Raw genomic sequence first — 25,589 nt, 5'->3', positions numbered from 1 at the left:
GTGTAAGACAATAAGATCATAAGATACAGGATCAGAATTAGGCCTATTGGCCCATTGAGTCTGCTCCACCATTTCATCATGGCTGATCTAATTTTCCACTCAGCTTGAATCTCCTGCCTTCTCCTTGTATCCCTACTTGCCCTGACCAATCAAGAATCAGCCTCTGCCTTAAACATACATAAAGTATGTCACCAAAGAGTCTAGCAAATTTTGATCAGTGTACAATGGAAAGTGCATCACCGACTGGTATGGAAGGGCCACTGCATAGGATCAGGAAAAGATGCAGAAAGTTGTAAACTCAGCCAGCTCCATCATCGGCACGAGCACCCCCCAGTATCCAGGACACCTTCTAAAGGCAACACCTCAAAAAGGCGGCATCCATCGTCAAGAACACTCATCACCCAGGACATAACTACTATCAAGGAGAAGGTACAGAAGTCTTTTGACCCTCCGCCTTCAGATTTCTGAATGAACTACGAACCCATCTACCTGACAAGGTTTTTTGCTCTCTTTTTGCACTACTGTACTTACTTAATATATCTTAATATATATATATATCTTATTGTAATTCATAGTCTTTTTAATTAGGTCATGCAATATACTGCTGCTGCAAAGCAACAAATTTCATGACATAGGCCACTGATATTAAACCTGATTCTGATACTCCTTTTCTAGACCAATGTCATGCATGACCTGCATGTGACCATCATGAGCCAACACCTCTCCCCCCGCCAAGTTTTGTTACACTGGACTTAACTTATGCATTTCGAACACTTATTACTGTACAGAGTATAAATATCTCACAGCAACTGTCAGAAACAGACAATATTCCTCACTTCCTGCAACAGATGGCTCAGATGAACACTGCCCACTTCTGAACTATCAAACATTTCATCAGTTCAGATATTAGTCCCATTGTTCTTTTTCAAATTACAGCATCGACAATGATCTGCATCTTGGCTTAACAATTTTTCCTGGGAAGGGTATATCACAGAGGACTATTTAAAGAATATTTTACATTCAACAAGAACCCTCTATTATCCATTTATTTTTGCAAGATCAGAACACGAGTTTAGAGCTTATATCTTTAACTTCTTGCTGCTTCAGGCTGTGGTTCCCTCCTGCTTTAAAAAGACCACATCATCCTGCTACCCAAGAAAAACAAGACAACATGCCTTTATAACTAGTGCCCAGTTGCTTGAATATCCACCATCCTTAAGTGCTTCAACAGGCTGGTAATGGTAACATCATCTCCTTCTTTCGAAAGAAGCATGGCCCACTGCAATTTGTTTCCTGCAGAAACGGGTCTGACTACAGTGAATGCTCTCTCCCTTGTCCTACACTCATCTCTGGAGCATCTGGACAATAAAGGTACCTACATCAGACTAATGTTCATTACCTACAGTTTTTCCTTCAATACTATTATTCCAATCAAATTCACCATCAAACTCCAGACCCTGGGAGTCAATGCCTCTCTGCAACTGGTTTGGAACAGATGGCACTGAGCTGCATTGTCCGTCAATGTCTTGGCTGAAACTTACTTGATTTTAGGTTCATGGGGATGGTTTGGGGGGCTGCATGGGGAGTTATGGATAAGCTTACAGTCTAGGGGCAGGGACAAGGGAAATGAAGGCAAGAGTCTGTGTTCAGAGACCAGTTGGGAATGCTCTGCAGCGGAAGGTCAGCAATCCGGAGGTCGGGTCGGGTTGAAAGGCGCAGAGGACACCAGTAATTGCCAAGTTGGTGAATCCACCAATCGGATATCTGTACAGGTGGGAGACACCACCCCACCTCCCTATATTGTGCAAGTCTGTAATTCAAAGCCTGAAGCCCTCCATTGTTAGAGATCAATAATCCCGGATGCTGGGTAGGTCAAGGTCTGAATGTCAAGCCCATAAGTCCCGTAGAGTCTATTCCAAGAGGTTGGCAAAGTTCAGAGGGCAAATCTGAAGGTCAAAGTCCAGAGCGTGGCAAGTCTGAAGGTAAAAACCTGAAAGATCAAAGGCTAAAGTTGGTGAATCCAGCAGTAGAGGCCTGAAGGTCGAGTCTCTGAGTCCAGGCCAGAGACTGTAGGGTGAGGGCCCAATATCTACAAGTCTGAGAGTCCTCTGGAGGCTAGAGGTGGTCCGACCTCTGGTTGGAGGCCTGACTGTGTGGGTGGAAAAGGGGCTTGTTTTGCTGAAGTTGTCTGGTATTTTTCTGTTGTTGCTGATGCTGCTGCTTGTGCAGTTCTGTGTTGTGACTTGTGTTGCTGTTGTGCTGAAAACTGTAGGCATGATTTGTTGTCGCCGGAGTGTGTGACAACACTTGAGGGCTGCCCCTGGCACATCCTTGTGTGTGCTGGTCGTTAACACAAATGACACATTTTACCGCATGTTTTGATGTACATGTGATTGCTAAATCTGAATCCTCGACCTTCTGACCGACAGACTGCAATCAGTAAGGACAGGCAGCAACAGCTCCACCATGATTATTCTGAACACTTATGTTCATCAGGGTTATGCCCTCAGCCCCCTACTCTACTCTCTGTACACTCATGACTGTGTGGCCACATTCTGCTTTAACTCCATCTACAACTTTGCAGATGATACCTCCACATGATGGGTCGGCATAGAGGAAGACAGACAGTGGGGGGGAGGTGTTGCAATGCATATGTTCCTGATTGGTACTTCACTCTCTGGTACGGAGGGGCCACAGCACAGAATCAGAAAAGGCTGCAGAAAGTTGAAAACTCAGCCTGCTCCATCATGGGCACTAGCATTCCCCAGTATCTGGCACCTTCAAAAGGTGAAACCTCAAAAAAATGAAGCATCTATCATTAAGGACTCCCATTACCCAGGACGTGCCCTCTTCTCATTGCAACAGGGGTACAGGAGCCTGAAGGCACACACTCAAAGTTTCATGAACAGCTTCTTCCCCGCTGCCATCAGATTTCTGAATGGACAATGAATTCACAAAGAAGTCCTGAAGAAGTGTCTCAGCCTGAAATGTCGACTGTTTACTGTTTTTCCATAGATCCTGCCTGCCTTGCTGAGTTCCTCCAGCATTTCTCTCTGTTGCTGTTGAAAGAGTGGATTTGTCAGTGTCACAGTGAACATACGCTGATCATGAAACAAGCAAAGATCTATCACGACAAACTGAAAATTGAAGGTAATTGTGAATATTCAGCAGGCTGGTTGCAGAAATTTAAGAGAAGGTACGGCATTAAATGTTTAAAGGTTTGTAGTGATAAAGCATCTGCTGATAACAAAGCAGCAGAAGAATTCATTGATGAATTTGTCAAGATCATCGCTGATGAAATCTAACATCAGTAATATGTATGATGAACCAGTGTAAGACAAAGATTACTTACCAGTATCACCCACAGACAGAGTCGGGAATGATGCCGATGCCAAACAGCCATGGACTGTCCAACTGGGTGGCCAAGGTGGTGATAGCTTATATTTCTGATGGTTCTATGTACACGTTATTGTTTCATGCACATAATTATTAAAACTATTATATGAAACTACCTTCAGGGTATAAGCTGCATATGTAATGTAAATGGATTTCCAGCTGAGACTTGGGTTCTACCACCAAGGTATTGCATTATATAGATGCAAATATTCCAAAATACCAAAAAATCTGACATCTGAAATACTTCCAGCCCCAACCATTTCAAATAAGCAGTGCTCAAGTGTATTATGAATTGCAATTGCTGCTGCAGATCAACAAATTTCATGACATATGCCAGTGAGATTAAACCTGATCCTGATTGCACCAACATTGTTGAGGTTGAGGTGGTTCAGAGCTTCAAGTTCCGAGGTGTGGACATCACCAATAGCTTGTCCTCACCTCTACTTCCTCAAGAGGCTAAAGAAAGTTGGCAAGTTCCTGTCAACTTTCACCAATTTTTACTGATCCATCATTAAAATCATTTTGTCTGGATGCGTAACAGCTTGGTATGGCTACTGCTCTGCATGCAACCACGAGAAACTGCAGAGGGTGGTGGACATGGCTCCACACATCACAGGAACTGATCTCCCCTCTATGGCCCCTGTCTACCCTCCTCACTAACTCAGTAAAGCAGTCAGCATAATCAAACACCCCACCACCCTGGTCACCACTTCTTCTCCCTCTCCTATCAGGCGGAAGGTACAAAAGCCTGAAAGCACCACCAGGCTCAAGGACAGCTTCTGTCCCACTGCTTTCAGACTGTCGAACAGACCTCTTATATGATAAAATGAACTCTTGGCCTCACAATCTACCTCGTTATGATCATGCACTTCATCATTTACTTGCACTGTACTTTTTCCAGTAGCTTTTACACTTTACTCTGCATTCTTGTTGTTTGACCCTATTCCAGCTCAATGCACTGTGTAATGATTTGATCTGAATAAACAGTATGCAAGCCAAGCTTCTCATGATATCTTGATGCATTTGGCAATAATAAACCAATATGGATACTAAAGTAGTTTCAGTTTATTTTCTAAAATTAATAAATTTTAACACACTGTATATAATTGTTTTGTTTTTCATCTTCCTTTGAACGTCTGTTGCTTTCATAGACATTTCATAGGCATCAAAAAATCTTGGAATGACCATGGCAGACAGCCACGTTGGAGTTGAAACTTTCCAGCTGTCCAGGATTCCAAAGTTTAATTAACTAAGCACACTTGGATTCACACAGGTTACTCTTGCCACAGCTTCGTCCTGGGTTTCTGAATTTGGCTCAGTTCAGATATTTAGCAGATGGCACCAAGTATCAAAACAAGAATGGCCCCTCTACTCCAGGCACGCATTCCATTTTGGGCCACCAATATAACAAAACCAAACCCTGTAAATTGGCTGCAATGGAAGTAGGCCTTCCTGAACGATATCAAACAGGGATCAATTTTAAGATCAGTGGCAAAGCAAGATGAAGCAGTGAAACTCAAGCAAGCACTTGGGAGAACTTTGATGCTCTGCACCTACAGAACGGACAGATTCAGCGGAAAACCTTTTGATGCTTGCAATTAAACCATTGTGTCAGGAAATGTCGAGAAGTCTTGACAAAAAACCAGAGCAGCGGAGATGATCCGGCAGTAAACAATATTTTACTAATAAACTGCACAATAATATGCCTTGAGGGACTACCAAACAAGGTAGAACAGATACTTAACATGACAAGGCAACAAGGACTGTGGGTGAGAGCTGGGTTTAAATAGGCTGCAGGTGATGAGTTGGAAATGAGTGACAGGTGACTCCTGTTCACTAGGTGGAGACAGAGAGGTGCCTACCTGTGCAGACCAAGCACATTGGGCATGATTTTCACCACAGTGATGGCATCTCTGTGGAGGCTGACGTGATTTCTGTGGAGACTGTAGGCTGTGGATTGTTATCTGCTAGTAAACATTGAGATTTTCAGGAGGGGTTGCCAGTTCCAGTACTGCCTCAATTGTGGTGATATGGGGGGGGGGGGGGGGTGGCAGAAACAGTGTAAGATCTCTCTTGACCTCCCCCCATGGTGAGCTGTGGAGCATGCACTGCCACAGTACAAGTCGGATGGCAGATTCTTCTGTGTCCTTGCAGCAATCTTGGACTCCAGCAATCAACGCTTGGATAAGCATTGCTTCTTTGTATTTGCTCAGAGGAATGCCTTTGCACTTGCATTCCTGCACCACTTGGGTCAATCTTGCAACTAACTCATCTACGTTCTCATAGGGGGTCTGCCAGATATGAGAACCATATGTGTGTCGTAAAGACGCTGTCCTGTGTCCCCCAATACATTGTCCAAAGCCTGGAAAGCTGTCTTTGCTGATAACGTTGTGTCCGAGCAGTTGAATAAATGGACGCTTCATCAAGAGCTGAGGAGAGTCACAGCCTTCTACTGTCGACATCAGCTAACCAGGAAGGCAAAGAGAGAAAGGTTGCCTCTCCCAACCTGTGGTAGTCCATGAGGGTGCACTGGCATGTTAACTATTACCAAGTAGGAAATATATTTCCTCATTTTACCTCACGTATTCCCTTCCTCTGCGGTTCCCATTTACAGGGGGAGAGATGAACCCTATCAGATTGATTGCGAGAATGAGGCAAGTGCGCAAGATGCTGATAGATTGCATAGTGAATGGACTGGGCCTCCGACATGCAGGAGGAACTCTCTTTTGGACACCAGCTTTCCAGTGCGGATGCTTTTCATCTTGGCGGGCCCACTTCGTAGCTCCCGCACTGCAAGTTGCCCAGCAAGTACAATGGCTAAGGTGACTCAGTAAAAACATTTAACCCCGCTACTCCATTGTTGTTATTGCTCCGCGCACACGTAACAGACCCCGCCTAAGCAGTTGCCATAATCAACGACACCATCCCTCCCCCTCCCTACCCCCACCCCCAACCCCACCTGGACATTCGCTCTTCTCCCCTCTCCCATTGGGTAGAAGATACAAAAGCCTGAAGGTACATACCACCTGGCTCCAGGACAGCTTCTATCCCACTGTTATCAGACTCTTGAATCGACTTCTTATACGACAAGATGGGCTCCTGACCTCACAATCTACCTTGGTATGATCTTGCACTTTATTGTTAACCTGCACTGCAATTGAAATATAAGTAAAATATAAAGGGAGGGGCCATCAAAGGGAACTGCCAAAATCTATGAGATAAAGATATTCAAAGTTTAAGGCTCAAAAGGAATTTATCTGATTACCAGTTTTTGCCAAGGCTGAAGAGAGGTGGGACTATGACGTACTAAATGGAGGGTAAACATGTGGTTTGTAAATTCTACACATAATCTTTTCACTCATGCCGCTGAACCGTACCAGGTGGGTGCTCTCTTCAAAACCGCTCCGACAGAACTGGAGAGTGGCGTTGCAGCAGAACTAATAAGGAGGTTGAAACAAACGGATGCAACTCGATACATAGGCATCACTGTTCCATTCCATTCCCTGACACTGGTGCAAATACGCATGCAATTTTGTCCATAGCATCTTGGTGACTGCTGCCAGTTCTACTGAGCTATTGCCCAGCTGTACCTTTTTTGTTCACGTTTTAAAAATCTATATTAATCTTTAAGCCCCACAACTAACAGTGCACTTCATCCCAACCAGCTTAATCTGGTCAGCATATCATTCTACCTCCACCCTAATCGTGCACTTTGCAAGCTTTCTCCTAGATGTGTCTCCATAAGTACTCTCTGCATTTACTCCTCTTTCCAAGTTACCGGAAATTGCAGTGAAAACAACTGATGACATTTGCCACCCCTGTCCAGAGGTTATGGAGGAAAATATGGCAACGATTAATGAATTGTAGAGTCACAGAACAGAAACAGGCCCTTTGGCCCATCTAGTCCATGCTGAACTATTAATCTGCCGTGTCCCATCAACCTGCACCTGGGCCATAGGCTTCCATACCCCTCACATCCAAGTACCTATCCAAATTTCTCTTAAATGTTGAAATCGAATCCACATCTACTACTTATGCTGGCAGCTTATTCCACACTGAGTGAAGAAGCTCCCCCATCATGTTCCCCTCAAACATTTCACCAACATAAGAAACATTAAGCGACCACGTAACAGCAGATGGTCATCGGAAACCAAGCCACGTGCGATCAATTCCGTGGCTGGAATTGGTGGCTGAAACCATGGAAAATGGCTTTTTAGCTAACAACTGGGAAACCCGCTCCCCTGACTCAACGGATTGACATCATAAAAGACTTGGGCAAGTTTAAATGCCTCCCTCTCTTAAACCCAAAACGCTGCAGCCTAAACGAGCTAATGACTTTTATATTTCCATTGGACAATACATTATCCCCTAGACAATGATAGAGTTAAGTTTTATTGGTTATGATCATACCTGCGCTTTAGATGTAGTATTGACGACGTATATTTTCTGTATGTTTGCATTAATCTTAATTTTGTGCCCCTTTATCAATAAATACTTTAAAAAAATAGTACCATCAGACTTCAACAGACCTCTCTATCTTTGCTGGTAAGTGATCCAGTTACGGGAATTTGTAACAGTTGCCACATACAGCTGTGGAGGCCCAATCATTGAGGGTGTTTAAGGAGGAGATTGATAGGTATCTGATTACTCAGGGTATCAAGGGATGTGGGGAAAAAGCTGGGAATTGGAACTAGATGAGAGAACAGTTTAGCTCATGGTGGAGTGGCGGAGCAGACTTGATGGGCTGAATGGCCTACTTCTGCTCCTTTCTCTTGCAAAAGCACAAGTAGTTGAACTAAGTTAAACACTTTTTTCATTTATTAGAACAATCCTGAAATTAATTGATATAGCAAGTGCTCGTGGACTTCGTCCTTTTTCAAAGATAGTTAAACAGCAGTTCACCTGCGCATCTTCAATCTGTAATATATCAACGTAAGTAAGTATTGAGGTTCCAACACTCATTAACCTCATGTAAGGCCTCAGTTAGATGGGAGTGACTGGCACAGGGACAGTGGACCTGGTTGCAAAGCATCAAGAGATCACAGTGACATTGCCTGATTACAGAGCTTCCAGTCATCTGTTAAAATCAATACAAAGTAAGTAACACAGATAATGGGAATGAACTAAGAATAAAGACAGACAAAGATGGACAAAGACACAGACAGTTAGAATGAAAGATTTACATTTTCAGTGCTTCTCCCAGCTTCAGTTAGTCTCAAAGCTTTAAATACATATGAAATGTAATAGTCACTGGTCTAACAATGGAGCAGTCAGTTTGTGAATAGGAAGCTCACACAAAAGCAGTATGACAATAACTAAATATTTTGTTAATATGACCATGATTGAGGGGTAAATATTGGAGAGTACGCCAGGAAAAACACACTTGCTTTTCTTTGAAATTGTGCCAAAGAGCATTTTAAAAGGCAGATAGTGCTCTGGTTTAATGTCTCATCCAAAAGGTGGCACTCCTAACCAAGTAGCACTTCCTCCGTACTGCACCAAAGCGTCACCACAGACTTTTCTGCTTGAATGTGTGGAGACAGACTTAGACATGTAGGCTCATTAGCTGAGTCTTACCCACAGACATGCAAGACAAAGCCCATCAGGACAAAAGAGAAAAATAAACAGTAGACACAGTAAACAAACTAAATGTGCAACTAGCTTTATTTTAATTGATGATGGAATAAGCAGCAGAAGCTGAAGCTTGCGGTAATGGCTAAGATAGCTGCTAAAGGCAAGCTTTGAAGGCTAAGCACCAGCTTGGAGAACACAAGGTAACATAAATATTTGTGCTTTATCTCAATGGAAAATACAATGTCACAGCTTAGGATATTAAAAAATCATTAATGCAAAATTGATGGCATAGTATTTTAACATACAATCAGAAACAGGAGAGGAGCCTACATTAAAACAATAAAAGAATGATACTACCCATTAATCATGAAGGATCAATTGTTAGAATTAAAGCCTTCTTAATCAATAATCAACAACTCTTGTCTCTAAACTCATTGCAGTCCTCCATGTTACTTTAAGCTGTATCAATGACCCATCCTCTCAAAAATCCAGTTCAACACTGGCCTGAGCTCCAAACCTCACATCCAAACAATCTCAAAACACTTAGATCCACATTCCCTCTGCCCCAACTTCACCTGCAGAAGCACATCATAGGAACAGCCTCTCTTCTAGGGACTGTGTACACTTCTCCCTGTCTTAGTAAAGCAGCCAGTATAATCAAAACTCAACCCACCCCAGACATTCTGTCTTCTGCCCTTCTCAACTGGGCAGCAGATACAAAAGCCTGTAAGCACTTGCCACCAGGCTCAGGGCAGCTTTTATGCCCACTGTTGTTAGACTCTTGAATGGACTTCTTGTACAATAAGATGGACTCCTGAACTCACAATCTATCTCGCTATAATCTTGCTCTTTATCCTTTATCTTCACTGTACCTTTTTAGCAGCTTTTACACTTTATTCTGCATTTTATTGTTTTACCTTATTCTAGCTCAATATACTGTGTACTGATTTGATCAAGGCAGGCTTTTCACTGTATCTTCGTTCATGTGACAATAATAAACCAGTGATTGGCACTCAAATTATTGCTAACTCCATTTTTAGTTCCTCCAACATGTTTTTTTGCCAGTGCTAGTCCCTAACTCCAGTAGTATGACCAAAGCTGCAGCTGCACTGGAGCACTCTCACTAAATTGTTCCATCTTGTCACCTTCACTCCATGAATTGCTTCTTCTCCCAATCATTTCACTACACTTCTCTGTGAATGTCATTGGATGACAAAGGAGCTATGCAAAAGAAAGCTCCTACTAGTAACATGGGTGCACAGGAGTAGAAACGCCCACTTGGCAAAATGTGACTATTGAGCAGTGAGCTGGCATAAGTATCTTGTACTCCTCCTAGAGTTTAGTTTAGATCTTGAAAACTGAGTGCAAGGAACAAATGCAAAAACGTCGCTCACTTAGCCCATGCCAGAGGGTGAATGACTACAATGGCCCATTTTTGGCAGCACTTGATGCAGAAACTTTAAAAATTCAGATTATGTACAATCACAGTAAATGTCTATAGTCTTCTGACAATGATCATATACAGCAGTAAACCAACATTACAGCAGATCTGTCACTTTACAATTCAAGCCACTTGCAGTTGCTGCACTCAGCTACTGCTTATTATTAGATTCTTGTAACGGCCACGTACAGTATATCATGCTGTCACCTGTGAAGCAGGAAGGCAAACCATTAAACCTGCTGGTGAATAAATTGAATATATGGAATTGAATATATGTAATCACACTTCTTGAAACAAATCATAAATCACTTTGTAGAGGTCTTCACCTGCTGATTGAGAGCTTTGTGTTCTGCTTGACGTTGGTCATTTACAATTTCTGGGTCCCGATCTTCAGTTTCCTCATGTGGATTGTTCTCATCATCAGCTAACATGCAAACGATGCAAAACTTTGTTACTTAATTCATTAACTTCACAACAGTGACAATCTAAACTATCTTTTAGTAGTTTTGCAATCAACACTGTTTATGAACTGAGTTTGGAAATATGCCCAAGTCTTAATTTACCAGCTATGATGCCAAATTTCAGTCACACACTTGAACAATGCATAACTTGAAGGCATACCAAAAATATTAAAAGACAATTTTAACTTTCTACTTTATCTGTGTGCTTGTATACATAGATAACTTTATATGGACACAAAATTTGGATGGGCGGCAATTAACTACACTTCCACATGAAAATCCCATGTATTGAGTACAAAAAGTTTCATGAAGTGAGTTGTTGCAAAGACATATGATAACCAAATAGGTAGATAAGCCTGCTGGAGAGGAGTAGCCAGAACATCATTTAGATAACTTGTAACTATTGTTGCCATTTTGGAGTTCAACTCTCAGCAGCTGATACAGGAGGTATCTGTCCACACTCTTCCACCATTGCCAGTGCTACTTAATGAGAACAACTACTCAAGGGTAGCTGCCGATTGATTTCCTGATAGGCCCATTGTTTCTGGGTGCTTCTGCCCCACTGAACTCCTGTCCTCATACCTCATCTCCATTTTAAGCCCTTGGTTCAGTCCTTTCCCATCTGTATCTGTGACACTTCATGTGCTCTTGACCTCCTCAACAACTTTCAATTCCATGACCCTCCATGGACGTCCAGTCCCTACACACTTCTATCCCTCATCAAGAAGGCCTTAGAGCTCTCCGCTTCTTTCTTGACAACAGATCCAACCGTTTCCCTCCTCCATCTGATAGAACTGGTCCTCGCCCTCAACAATTTCTCTTTTAGCTCCTCCCACTTTATCCAAACCCAATGTGTCGCCATAGACACCTGCATGGGCTCAGCTCTGCCCGCCTTTTCATTGGATATGTGAAACAGTCCATGTTTCAAGTCCTCCCCAGTAATGCTCCCCAACTTTTTCTGCACTAAACTAACAGCTGCATTGGTGCAACTTCTTGCACACATGCTGAGTTCGTCAATTTCATCAACATTGACACTAACTTCCACCCTGCCCTTAAATTCATTTGGTTCATTCCGACACCACCCTCCTCTTTCTCAATCTCTCTGTCTCCATCACTAGAGACAAGCTGTCGACTGATTATCTTTTATAAGCTCACTGATTCCACAGCTACCTTGACTATATCCCTTCCCTCCTGGTCTCCTGTAAAATCTCATTCCCTTCTCTCAATTCCTTCGTCTCTTTCGCATCTGTTCCCAAGATGCAGCTTTCCTTCCCAGGCCATCAGAGATGTCCTCCTTCTTCAAAGAATGAGGTTTTGCTTCCTCCACCATTGATGCTGCCTTCACCCACATCTACTCTATGTCCCGATATCCATGCTCATCACATCTTCCCATTGCCTCATAGAGTTCCTCTTGTCCTCATCTACTCCTCCGAGTTTTTGCATCCAAGACATCATTTTCTGCAAATTCTGTCATCTTCAACAGCACCCTGCCATAAAACCCATTTTACGCCCCCCCCCCCTTCCCACTCTCCTTCCACAGGGATCACTCCCTCAGTGATTCCCTTGTCCATCTGTCCCTCTCCACTAATCTACCTCCTGGCACTTACCCCTGCAAGCGGCAGAAGTGCTACACCTGTCCATTTGCCACCTCCATTCAAGGCCCGAAACAGTCCTTCATATGCCAATCTGTTGGGGCCATTTACTGCATTTGGTGCTCTTAGTGCAGCCTCCTTACGTTGGTGAGATCTGATGTAGACTGGGGAGAACCGCTTTGTCGAGCACTCCAGCTCCATCCACAGAAAGCATTATTTCCTGGTGACCAATCATCTCAATTCCTATCTCCAGTCCCATTCTGACATGTCAGCCAATGGCCTCCTCTTCTGCCCAGATGAGCCCACGCTCAGGGTAGAGGAGCGACAGCTTGTATTCCATCTAGATAACCTCCAACCTGATGGCATGAATATTGATTTCTCCAACTACTGTTTGTTCTTTCCCTCTTCCTCATTACCCCACTCTGAACTCTCATCTCTTATTCTCACCTACCTATCACTTCCCTCTGGCGCCCCTCCTCCTCCCCATTCTCCCATGGTCCACTCTCCTCCTATCAGATTCCACCTTCTCCAGCCCTTTGCCTTCTCCAATGCTTCCAGCATCTTACTTCATCCCCACCTCCCCAACCCACATGGCTTCCCCTATCACCTTCTCGTTTGTCCTCCTACCCCTCCCGCCACCCTCTTTTTCTGCCTTCTTCCCTTCCTTTCCAATCCTAATGAAGGGTCTCAACCTGAAATGTCAACTGTTTATTCATTTCCATTAATGCTGCCTGACCTGCAATTTCTGCTGCTTGCTGTTAAGCTTGTGAAGGGTTTGCTACTTTCTGTGAAGCATCTGTCCTGAACAACAGGGACAGTTCTAAAGGGGTTTCTGCTAACATCAAGCAAGCTCCTACATATACTCAAAGTTGCCCTGAGACACGAGTGCACCAGTAGAACTGCCCCTTGGTGCTCAGCCCTGACTGGGAGAATAAGCTGATGGCACAGAGAGTTTGGCAAGCTGCTGGATGGGAGGAAGTCCCTAACTTGTGTGTGCCCACACTGCTGTCTCTATCCACACTTGAGAAAACCACAGTGTGAGGTATTTCAACGATGACATCTTCAATGAAATCAGCATTCAAAGAAAACTTTTTCAAAGAACCACATCATCTGTCTGGGAGGCTCTTCCATCTCTAGTGATACCCACCTTTACCATGCAACATTGGAGATGCCAGTCCAGGACCCCAAACACTCTATCAATTTACCTGTACTTTTTCAAGGTTAGTCCACTGCACACAGAGTTCACAGTGTGGCCTGTTCTACATTGTTGATGTGGAATGTAAATCAAGTGACTGCTTTACAGATCACCTCCATTCAGTCCACATTCAGGACACCGAGCTCCTAGTTGCTTGTTACTTTATCTTTCATCTCTTTCCCAGTCTGACCTCTCCGCCCCAGATACACCATTTTGTCAATTTAAGGATTTATCTAAACTATCGTGGCCTGCACTTCCAAGACTATTTCACCGCTACATATCTAAATTGTTCCACTCTCTGCCAGAGGAGGATTCTGACTGGTACACAAGAGCCAGAAGAGGAACTGATTTCCAAATAAAAAAAATTAAAACTTAAGTAACTCAGGTAAAATTCAAGAGACCATGGCAATTATGTAGATTGGCATGGTAGTTTAGTGGCTAGTGTAATGTAATCAAAGTTAAATTTCTGCACCGTCAGTAAGTAACTTATATACTCTCCCTGTGACTGTGTGCGTTTCTTTCCACATTCCAAAGCATACTGGTTGGTAAGACCTGGGCATGCTATATTGATGCCAGCAGCGCGGTGGCACTTGTCACCTGCCCCAGCACACCCCCAGACTGTAAGAGTCCTTCATGCAAGTGACACATTTCACTGTATGATTCGATGTTCTGATGCACATTTGGCAAATAAAGCTGATCTATTATTCAATTAAAGTTTTAAGCACTGTTTTCTACTTCAGCTCTAGACATGCACTTTTGAGACATTCTTTAGCCACTTAAATTAACACAGTTAAATTAACACACTTAAATTAACACACTTAAATTAACACACTTAAATTAACAGCAAACAGCAAATGAAATGTTTTTCAGTTCTTATCAGTTACGCACAGTTAAATCTGCACTTTATCCAAGTCTTAACATATATGGCCATTATTAGATTCAACCTCACCCTCTTCCTCTTCTTGCACATCCTGCTCATCTTCGGCTTCAGTAGCAGCATTATCGTCACGGAAATCCGACTGCCGCCTGTTACATCAAACATTCACAGTTAGTAATGAATGACAACAATCAAGGACAAGGTCTAAGATGTCACAGGCAGGAAAACAGATGAGATTCTGAAGATGAATTTTAACAATGTAGTAAAAAGCCAAGGTGAAATTCTCTGGATTACTATTTATACCAGGTATCTGTGAATACTGTAATGAACCTAGCACAGATAAAGACTGATTGAAAAGATGGCGTAGGGTGGAGGACTTTAGGTAGATGGGATCTCTGACTGGTTCTAGGGTAGGTGGACCAGGACAGGCGAGATACCTGCCGCTGATCCTGAAAATCCTTTCTGCAATCCTCACTAAAGCAGGATTTATCCTCTAGCTTGACAGCCATAGTGGTGGCGTAATGTGATGGTGGTGTACGTTTATGCAGGTGACGATAATTCAGAGAGACTCACAGATGCCAAATGTTGATTTAGCATATCTGCAATGAAAATATCGCATTTATCAGGTTGGTTGAACCGCACAACACGTTGAGTGATTTCCTCAGTGTGAAGACAGGAACCTGTCTCCACAAGGTGTGTGTGGTGGTCACTTAAAACAAAGTTATCAAGAACAGATGCATCTGCTACTGTAGGTTGACAGGGTTATCAAATATGTTCACTCACTATCTTCAAACAAGAGAAAATCTGCAGATGCTGGAAATGAAAGTGACACACACAATGCTGTGAGTCAGCAGGCCAGGCAGCATCTATGGGAAAGAGTAAACAGTCGACGCTTTGGGCCGAGACCCATCATCAGGACGGGAAAGAAGAGATGAGAAGTCAGAGTAAGAATGTGAGGGAAGGAGAGGAAAAAGTGCAAGGTGGAAGGTGATAGGTGAATTCGGGAGAGGGGGAGGGATGAAGTAAAGAGCTGGGAAGTCGACTGGTGAAAGAGATATAGGGCTGGAGAAGCAGGTGTCTGACAGGAGAGAACAGAAGGCCATGGAAGACAGGGAAGTGAGAGGAGCTCCAGAGGGAGGTGATGGGTAGGTAAGGAGATAAAGGTGAAAGAGGGAAATGGGAAAGGGGAATGGTGAAGGAATAATAATAACAATGAGCAATAACAATCAATTTTTTAAGGAAAAAGGATGAGCCCTATTGCTTATTTACATGTATTTATTGTTTAACAAATAATAAAGTATGACAGAGAGATTGAAATAACATGCATTTTACAAAATCTGCTCAAAAATTAAATAATCTCTTAAAAAGACAATTGGAAAATAACATCATTGCTAAATAGCACTGTTTGTGTAAATATTTACTACTTCACCAGGCCTGCAAGGATTTCAAACTGTATCATCCAATATGACGCGTCATGAGAACTGTTTAAGAGGCACCAAGCCGGCATGAGATACTTCCTGTGAAAACATCTCACTGCTCTTGACTTGGAAAAAATCACATGCTGTTTCATTTGGCAGTAGAGATAATCATTATACATCTTTTTATTATGGGTGAAGTTTAATGACTAAAGGGGCGGCACTGCATGTGGCATCTTGGCCGTGCGTACCATAGGTCCATCACCCCGGTCTGGAATATTGCTGCATAACATTTTCAAGCTTGTAAATGGCAGGCACAACAATAAGATTTAATGAGTCTTCTTTATTATTTCAACTTCCATTATGTGTCATTTGAGCTCTAAAATTAATGGGTTGGAAGCCTCACAGCACTTGATTTGTAGGAAAGAGGAACGCATCAGTCTCCTAGGGTTGGCCTGGAGGTTTTCAAGTAAAACTGAAGCTTAGCCAGCATCTGTTTTGAACTACCGTCGCCTGAAATGGATAGGTGGGAAATGATCTGCTTTGCTGCAAATTTTTTGGATGGCTATTATAGCCTAAGTAGTAGTTGCCAGCAAACAATCCAGTCTTTTTAAAGTAAAAGTTAAATATATTTCATTGAGGCGCTAAGAGAATCAAAAGGAGTACTCTGTTAGATTGACCATATTCTGCACATCTTTTTCTGTTACCATGACACCTCTTGTCCCACAGAATCTGCTCCCATTTGTTGGCAGCAAGTAGCCAAAAATCTGGCTTCATGAAATGGGAGCCTTCCTCTAAAGGAGCCACACATCCTGTACTGAACGAGTACTTCCAGCCTGCTCATCACTAGGGATGAGTGAGAACTTTTAGTCAGATCTACGTTACAGATCTAAGAGCTGCACTCATTAAAACTAAACGGGAGATATGTCCCTTTACTTTTAAGCACATGTACACAAGGGAAAATTAAAGCAAGGGCAGTGCCGATTGATATTTCACCTTAAGTGTTCTTGGCGCAACAATTCTTCCTTGTGTTCTGCTTCTTGCTGGAGCCGTTGCTGCCGATCCATGTACTCCCGCAGTCTCTGCTGGTGCAACGCATCCTGCCTCTCCTTCAGTCTACGTGCTTCTTCTTCCCGCAGCTCTGCAAGACGCTGCTGTTCCAACTGTTCCTCATACAGGGATCTGTATTTCTTCTATTCCAAACAAAACCCAAAGCAATTTAACATGAAGATAGAGGCAATCAAATTAATATTTTTAAATTGTGCACGAATTTTATTCAAAACATATTGGCATTAAAAAGATAAGCATTATCCTCAAAGCACTTTTAACAAACTATGTATGATACAGTGAAGTATATAGAAAAGGGATGTAAAAGGGACAATGGTCATACGGGATTTCAATGTGCAAGTAGATTTGCAAAGTTGGATTGGTAGTGGATCCCAAGAGACAGAATTTGTAGAATGACTACAGCTTGGCTATTTAGAGTAGCTTGTGGTCGAGCTCACCGGAGAAAGGACAATTATGGATTGGGTGCTTTGTAATGAACTAAATTTGATTAGGGAGCATAAGGTAAAGGAACACTTAAGAGTAAATGATTATAATATGATAGAATTCACCCTGCAGTTGGAGAGGGAGAGGCTAAAGTCAGATGTATCAGTGCTACAGTGGACTACAGGGAACGGCAGTGGGCATGGGAGAGGATCTAGGGGATACTAGCAGGGACCATGGTAGGACAGCAATGGCTGGAGCTTCTGGCAGCAATCGGGATGCACAAGATGGATATATCCCCAAAGAAGAAGTATTCTAAAGGATAGATGAAGCAACAGTGGCTGACAAGGGGAGTCAAAGACAGTATTGAAGCAAAAGAGAAAGTATATAATGTAACAAAATTAGTGGGAAGATAGAGGTTTGGGAAGCATTGAAAAACAACACGAGGTAACTAATAAAACCATAAGGAGAGAAAAGGTTAAGTATGAAGATAAACTAGATAACAATATCAAAGAGCTATCAGAAGTTTTTTCATATATATGAGTGAAAGAGAGGTAAGAGTGGATACTGGAACGCTGGAAAATGATGCTGAAGAGGTAATTATGGTAGACAAAGGAACAGTGAATGAACTTAATAGGTCCTAATCAGCATGGTTTTCTCAATGGAAAAGCTTGCCTGACAAATCTTTTCAAATTCTTTGAAGAAGTTACAAGCAGGATAGACAAAGAAGAATCAATTAATGTTATGTACTTTGATTTTTAGAAAGCCTTTGACGAGGTGCCACACGCGAGGCTGCTCAACAAGCTACGAGCGCATGGTATTACAGGAAAGATTTGTGCATGGATAAAGCAGTGGCTGACTGGCAAGAGGCAATGAGTGGGAATAAAGGGAGCCTTTTCTGACTGATGGCCGATGACTAACTGTTTGGACCAATTCTTTTTACATTATATGTCAATAACTTGGATGATGGAATTGATGGCTTTGTTGCAAAGTTTGCAGACAATATGAAGAAGGGTAGGTAGTTTTGAGGAGGTAGAGTGGATACAGAAGGACTTATATAGATTAGGAGAATGGGCAAAGAAATGGCAGATGGAATACAGCGTCAGGAAGTGCACAGTCATGCACTTTGGTGGAAGAAATAAAAAGGTTTACTATGTTCTAAATGGAGAGAAAATACAAAACAACTGAGTTACAAAGAGACTTGGGAGTCCTTGTGCAGGATTCTCTAAAGGTTAATTTGTAGTTTGAGTCTGTGGTAAGGAAGGCAAATGCTATGTTAGCATTAATTTCAAGAGGACTAGAATATAAAAGCAAGGATAAAGCACTGGCGAGGCCTCACTTGGAGTACTGTGAGCAGTTTTGGGCCCCCTATCTTAGAAAGGATGTGCTGAAACTGGAGAGGGTTCAAAGGAGGTTCATGAAAATGATTCCAGGATTGAATGACTTGTTATATGAAGTGTGTTTGTTAGCTCTGGGCCTGTATTCCCTAGAATTCAGAAGAATGAGGGGTGGCCTCATTGAAACCTATTGAATGATGAAAGGCCTTGATAGAGTGGATGTGGAGAGGCTAGGTCTTATGGTGGGAGAGTGTAGGGCCAGAGGACACAGCTTCAGAATAGAGAGGCATCTTTTTAAAAGTGAGATGAGGAGGTATTTCTTTAGCCAGAGGGAGTGAATCTGTGGAACTCTTTGCCACAAGCAGCTGTGGAGGCCAAGCCTTCATGGATATTTAAAGTAGAGGTTAATGGATTCTTGATTGGTCAGGGCATGAAGCGATACAGGGAGAAGGCTGGAGATTGGGCTGAGATGAAAACTGGATCAGCTTGATGAAATGGCTGAGCAGACTCAATAGGCCAAATGGCATAATGCTGCTCTATATCTTTAGATCTTATGATCTAAAGTATTTTGTGTTAGACTTTACTGTGGATGGTACTAGCAATATGCCAGAAATTTGATGGTATCAGTAAGCAGAAATGAGTGTTGCTGCTATTACTAAGGAGAAGGTTCTTGGGAAACTGAAAGGTCTGAAGATAGATAAGTCACCTGGGCTAGATGGTCTACACCCCAGGGTTCTGAGAGAGATAACTGAAGAGATTGTGGAAGCATTAGTAGTAATTTTTCAAGAATCACGAGCTCTTGAATATTTTCAAAGGTCAGGAAAATTAGAAATGTCATACCCACTCTTTAAAAATGGAGGGAGGCAGACAGGCCAGTTAGCCTGACTTCAGTGGTTGGGAAGATGCTGGAATTTAATAGTAAGGGTGAGAATTCAGTTTATTTGAAGGAACATGGTAAAATATGCCAAGGTCAGCATGGTTTCCTTAAGGGCAAATCTTGCTTGGAAAACCATTGGAATTTTTTGATGAAGTAACAGGTAGGAAGGACAAAGGAGAATCAGTGAATGCCGTTTACTTGGATTTAAGTAGGCCTATGATAAGGTGTTGCATATGAAGCTGCTTAACAAGATAAGAGCCCATGGCATTACAGGAAAGGTACTAGCATGGCTGACTGGTCTTTTCTGGTTGGATGCTGGCGACTAGTGGTTTTCAATATGAGTTGGTGTTGGGAACACTTCTTTTCACGTTATATGTCAACGTTTTGAATGACAGAATTGATGGCTCTTTGGCCAAGTTTGCAGATGATACGAAGAAAAATGGAGGGGCACTTAGTGTTAAGGAAGCAGGGAAACAGCAGAAGAATTTACACTGATTAGAAGAATGGGCAAAGAATTGGCAAAAACGAGGAAATCTGCAGATGCTGGAAATTCAAACAACACACACAAAATGCTGGTGGAACACAGCAGGCCAGGCAGCATCTATAGGGAGAAGCGCTGTCGACGTTTCGGGTCGAGACCCTTCGTCAAGAATTGGCAGATGGAATAGACTGTTGAGAAATGTATGGTCATGCTGTATGATAGAAGGAATAAGGACATAGGCTATTTTCTAGACAGGGAGGAAATTCAAAACTGAGTTGCAAAGGGACTTGGATGATTCCCTGAAGGTTACCTTGTCGGTTGGCTCAGAGGTAAGGAAGCCAAATGCAACAATGGCATTCATTTTGAGAAGACTAGAACATAAAGCCAAGGATGTAATGCTGAGACTTGATAAGACATTGGTCAGACTGCAATTGGAGTATTATGAGCAGATCTGAGCCCCTTATCTAAGAAAAGATGTGCTGGCATTGGAGAAGATCCATAGCACGTTCAGAAGAATGATTCCAGAAACGAAAGGGTTAACATATGAGGAGTGTTTGACGGTTCTGGGCTGTCCCTGCTGGAGTTTAGAAGAATAAGGGGAGATCTCACTGAAATCTATCAATATTGAAAATCTAAGATAGAGTAGATGTAGAAAGGATGCTTCCTATAGTGGGGCCGTCTAGGACCAGAGGGCACAACCTCAGAATTGAGGAACAAGCTTTTAGAACAGAGATGAGCAGGAATTTATTTAGCTAGAGGGTGGTGAATCTGTGGAATTCATTGCCACAGATGGCTGTGAAGACCAAATCATTGGGTATATTTAAAGCAGAGGTTTATAAGTTCTCGATTATTCAGGGCATTTAAGGTTATGGGGATATGGCAAGAGAATAGCATTGAGATAGATAATAAATCCCCTATGAGTCAGCAGAGCAGATCAGATAGACCGAATGGCCTAATTCTGCTCCTATGTCTTAGAGCCTTATGGTCTTTGTCTTAAGGGATCCATATTTATTTGTGAACATCTTTATCTTTTAGTATGGTTGTAGATATTCTCAGATTCATGCTAATACAGTCTTCTGAATTAACTTCTCCCTCTATCAGATATTTTGCTCATTCTTAAGTGTTTTCCTATCTTATTCCCCATAATCTTACTCCTCACAATAAGGAAAATGTAAGCCTCAATTTTTGATCTATTAATATTCCTGGCCTCCTTATTTAACCACTGATTGATCACTATTTATGTACAATTTCTGAATTATTTATTGAAATGCTTGCCATTGCTTATCTTCTGGCAAATATTTTAATTTAATTTCCCAACTTTTTGTAGCCAGTGCACTTTCCATATTAAAAACCTGAATTATGTTCAAGATTCTAGTTGCTTGATGAACTTGCTCTTTTATTTTAAATATACAACTCATTTTGTTATCACTTTTACCTGGGTCTCCCGAAAGATGTAATTAAACCTGTCTTATCAGACAAGAAGAGATTTAAAACAGCTTGTTCTTTAGTTGATTTCATAATGTATTGTTCCAGGAAACTGTCCTAAATACATTTCATAGGCTCATCCACAATCTTGCATTTGCATTGGCTGTTCGACCTGAAACATTAACTCTTTTCCACTCTCCACAGATAATGCTGGCCTGCTAATTAGAGCTCTTTTTTAAAAAATATTTTCAACATCCACAGAGATTTTTATTTTCTTATTACATATATGATCAAGAGTTAGGCAGAAGCACAAATGATGATTATGCTCACGTAGGGGAATGCACATTTAACTCTGCTCTCATCTAAGTTGTTTTAGCCAATCTCAAAGTATAGGGCTGAGGTTATTTGGTTTGATCAAAATCACAATACTCATAAAAATCCTCAATGTTCAGGAAGAACATAGGAATAAAACATTCAAACATATGAAAAAACTACAAAATTCCATTAATTACTGCATTACTGAGAGCCCACATTTGAAACAAGGTAACTATTATAATCAAAAGGACATAATCATTTCTAAATTTTCTTTCAGAGTATGTGGAAAATCAGGTTTGACTGATTTATTAGAGCTCTTTGAAGGAGTGTGCCTTGGATAAAGGGCAAACAGTGGATATATTATATATGGATTCCCTTAAGAAATACAATTAAAAATTATTGCAGAAAACAGAAACCAGCGGTTGAGGTGGTTACATAATAGTGTTGATGGAAGGTTAGCGGGCTATCAGGAGGCACAGAGCATAAAATGAGTCATTTTCTGCTTGAAGAGCTGTAGTGAATGATGTGCCACAGAAATTAGTGCCAGGTTCGAATATTTTACAATTGTAGTTTGTTCAGGGTTTGGTGAGGTTGAGGTAGGGGGTGGGTATACAGTTAAACCCTCCTCATGTTATTACAGATTTGCAAGCAAAACAGAAATAATGCCGTATTTTCTGATCTTCCAACTGAACATTTTTTTTAAGAACAAATCTAAACCTCACCTTGACCTGGTCTCCATTATGTTTCCTATATTACATTTTCACACACATGTCTATCGCTGATTAGAACATTAAAAAGTTTCTCCATTTTTAAGCCATAACATGCTGTGAATGATGAAGATTATATCAATTGAATTTATATTTTCACAATCAACAAAGAAAATTACCCAAGTAGACTTGTTTTTTTTTCAGCAGGCTTTAATTTCATGCATTGATTTACATTTATTACAAAGGCTGAGCCTGAGGCGTCTGAGTTTTTGTAGTTTTGAACGGAGAGTTAAAGATGCACCCGGGTGTGTGGTAATCAAACCAGCTGAAAATTTGGACGGTGCAGTCAACAATGACAAAAGGTTACAGAAAGGTTGAGAAGCTTAATTAGAGAGATTACCTGTTCCAGTCACACTGGAGTTCATTACCGACACAAAACTATAGCAATGGCAGAAAATTGTTTGGAGAAAGTTGAACAAAAAATGCTTGAGAAGATAGATATGAATTTGATACACATCATGAACTTTAGAGACAATAGGGAAGTCGCAGATTGAGTGGTCATTTGTGAGGACGTAAGATCAAAGGGTCTGTATTTTTGAGTGCAGGAGACATGGTATCTGATTGCTAACTCAGGGGCCAAGAAGGGATGTTATATGGTCAGCAGTTTAGCAGGGCCAGGGCCAATGGAGCAGTAGGTGGAACTGAAGGAGAAAAAGGTTAGGGACAGGCGGCAGTGAACTGGTAACAAAATGGGAGTATGTGTTCACATTGGAATGAAGTAGACATGGGAAGAAACAGAAGAAAGACAGGTAATAAATGGTGTCAGACTCAGAGAAATTTATGAGTACACATTTACTACTGGAGATAGGAGTGTGGAAACCAAGAGCAGGTCAACAAGATAAGAAAAATTGGGTTACTTTTGCATTCATGTTCTTGAAATTTAATAAATAAAATAAAGTTAAATATTACCTCCTTAGGACTGTTTGTGGAGAGATTTTGTTCTTCTCCGTGGTCATTTCCATCTTCATGATCCTCATTCAGATGATTTTCAGTTTCTTCTTCCTCTTGATGTTGTCCATTTGCTTTTGCCTGATCCACTATGTGACCTTCTCTCTCCTCCTGATCCCACTCATGACGATGCTCCTGTCCGTCATTTTCATCCGGGTCCATATCTAAATGCCCTGGCTGTGGATTCCTGTGCCAGTTTTCATGTTGAGGATATTGCTTCTCCAGTTCTTCTTCATTATCTTCTCTTGTTTTAGTGATCTCATTCTCCTCTATCATTGGCTTAACATGTGACAAGCCACCTTCTCTCTGAAAGACGTACAAGTGTAACTTTATTTAATCATTGCACTGGCTCTGGTCTATACTCACCTTGCTTACAAACCTAGCATAATCTGTTGAAGTTCACAATCACAGCAGCATAGATCACCAAATCAAACCCCATTTGTCCATTAAATCTGCACTGGCTATCAGGTATCTGTTTACAGTAAACTTTTCTCCATCACCGGCAGAGTGTGAAAACTCCACACAGAAATTACCCAATGTCAGAACTAAACACCAGTCTCCAGTGCTGTAAGGCAGCAACTTTACTAACTGTGCCACTCTGCTTCTCTTCATTGTCAGCAGCTTTCATACTTCTAAACCCCAGGGAATACACATCTAATTTCCTAAGTTGCTTAGGATAATGCTCTCATCTCCAAATTAGACTACCACTATGGCAGTACCGTATATTCTTTCCTAAATAAGAACTCAAAACTATGCCCAGTAATCCATGCCTCCAATATGAAGCACAACAGTCACAGTACTTCCCTACTTTCAAACCTCAACTGACTTTGCAATAAAGACAAATATGCTATCTGCCTTCCTGCCAGATAATTTCATGCAACTCATGCACCAAGAAAACCAAGATGTCTCTATAATTAGGTCATCTGAATTTTGAAAAATAATGTTTATAGTAGTTTGCCTTTAGATTCCTCTTACACTAATTATCTTACACTTTTCCACTTTAAACACCATGTGCCAAGTTTACACCCACATAAACATCCTAACTATTCTGTTACAGAGTCCAAAGATCCTGACAGCTACAACCCTCCCTTTGTGTCATCGCCAAATGTGGATCCCGTATCCTCTGACCCTCCTCCACGCCAATATTTGGAATAGTCAATAATTGAGGGTCAAAAACTAACCCTTAGAACTTCACATTTTCAGATTCAGAATCAGGTTTAATATCACTGGTATATGAAATCTGTTGTTTTGCGGCAGCAGTACGTTGCTGTACATAATAATAGAAAGGGAGAGAGAGAAAGAGAGAGGGAGAAAGAGAGAAAGAAAAAAAGAAATAGAAGTAGGGATCTATCACACCAGACAAGACCCAAGAAGCACCCTGTGCAAAGAATCTGCCGAAACCATCCCAGCACATAGAAGAAGGGTGCAAGATGCAGAAAGGGACAGCATAGAGTGAACAGCACGACTCAGTTGCAGGAATTGTGTATGGGAAAGTCTGTGCTGCGTATGTATTGTTAAGATCTGCATATGCTAAATCCAAATGGGAAACACTTGGGACAGTAGCGGAGAATGACAGCTATGATCCTGTGGGACTTCCAGACACAGACTGATAAGCAGGTACTGGCCAACCAACCAGACATAGTAACACTGGGCAAGGAACAGAAGAAACCAATAGTAATAGATGTGGCAATCCCAATTGGCAGTAACAGCAGGAAGAAAGAATATGAGAAGCTGGAGAAATACCAGGGCTCAAAAGAGCAGTGACAAAGAATGTGGAAGGTTAAAACCAGCGTAAATCGGTGGTGATAGGAGCACTTGGAGCTGTAACAGGTGGACTGGGAGAGTGGCTCCAACAAGTCTCAGGAACAAATCCTGTATCTCAGTCCACAAATCTCATGGCTTAGGGGAAGAAACTGCTCCAGAAAAACTCAGTGCGTGTCTTCGGGCTCCAGTACCTCTTACGTAATGGTAGCAATGAGAAGAGGGCATGTCCTCGTTGA

General features: G+C 41.9%; 1 protein-coding gene across 5 annotated transcripts in view; it reads right to left on the bottom strand.

Annotated features, from left to right (window-relative positions):
• golim4a (golgi integral membrane protein 4a) overlaps positions 1-25,589 on the bottom strand; it is a 105,973-nt gene that overhangs the window by 20,691 nt on the left and 59,693 nt on the right. For 3 of the 5 annotated variants that reach the window (XM_059946639.1, XM_059946656.1, XM_059946647.1), the window contains exons 9-12: positions 23,551-23,895; positions 16,948-17,144; positions 14,609-14,685; positions 10,738-10,835 (exon numbers count right to left, since the gene is read on the bottom strand). In XM_059946639.1, coding sequence (XP_059802622.1) covers positions 10,738-10,835; positions 14,609-14,685; positions 16,948-17,144; positions 23,551-23,895 — 717 coding nt within the window. Of the gene's footprint in view, positions 1-6,419; positions 6,548-9,042; positions 10,619-10,737; positions 10,836-14,608; positions 14,686-16,947; positions 17,145-23,550; positions 23,896-25,589 lie in introns of those variants that run through there. The other 2 variants (XR_009507294.1, XM_059946667.1) reach the window with 2 other exon arrangements.

This window comes from Hypanus sabinus, chromosome 2 (genome assembly GCF_030144855.1).
Source record: "Hypanus sabinus isolate sHypSab1 chromosome 2, sHypSab1.hap1, whole genome shotgun sequence".
Lineage (NCBI taxonomy): Eukaryota > Metazoa > Chordata > Chondrichthyes > Myliobatiformes > Dasyatidae > Hypanus > Hypanus sabinus.
Note: the sequence above shows the minus strand (reverse complement) of the source record. Positions and strands in the feature narration are given on the sequence as shown.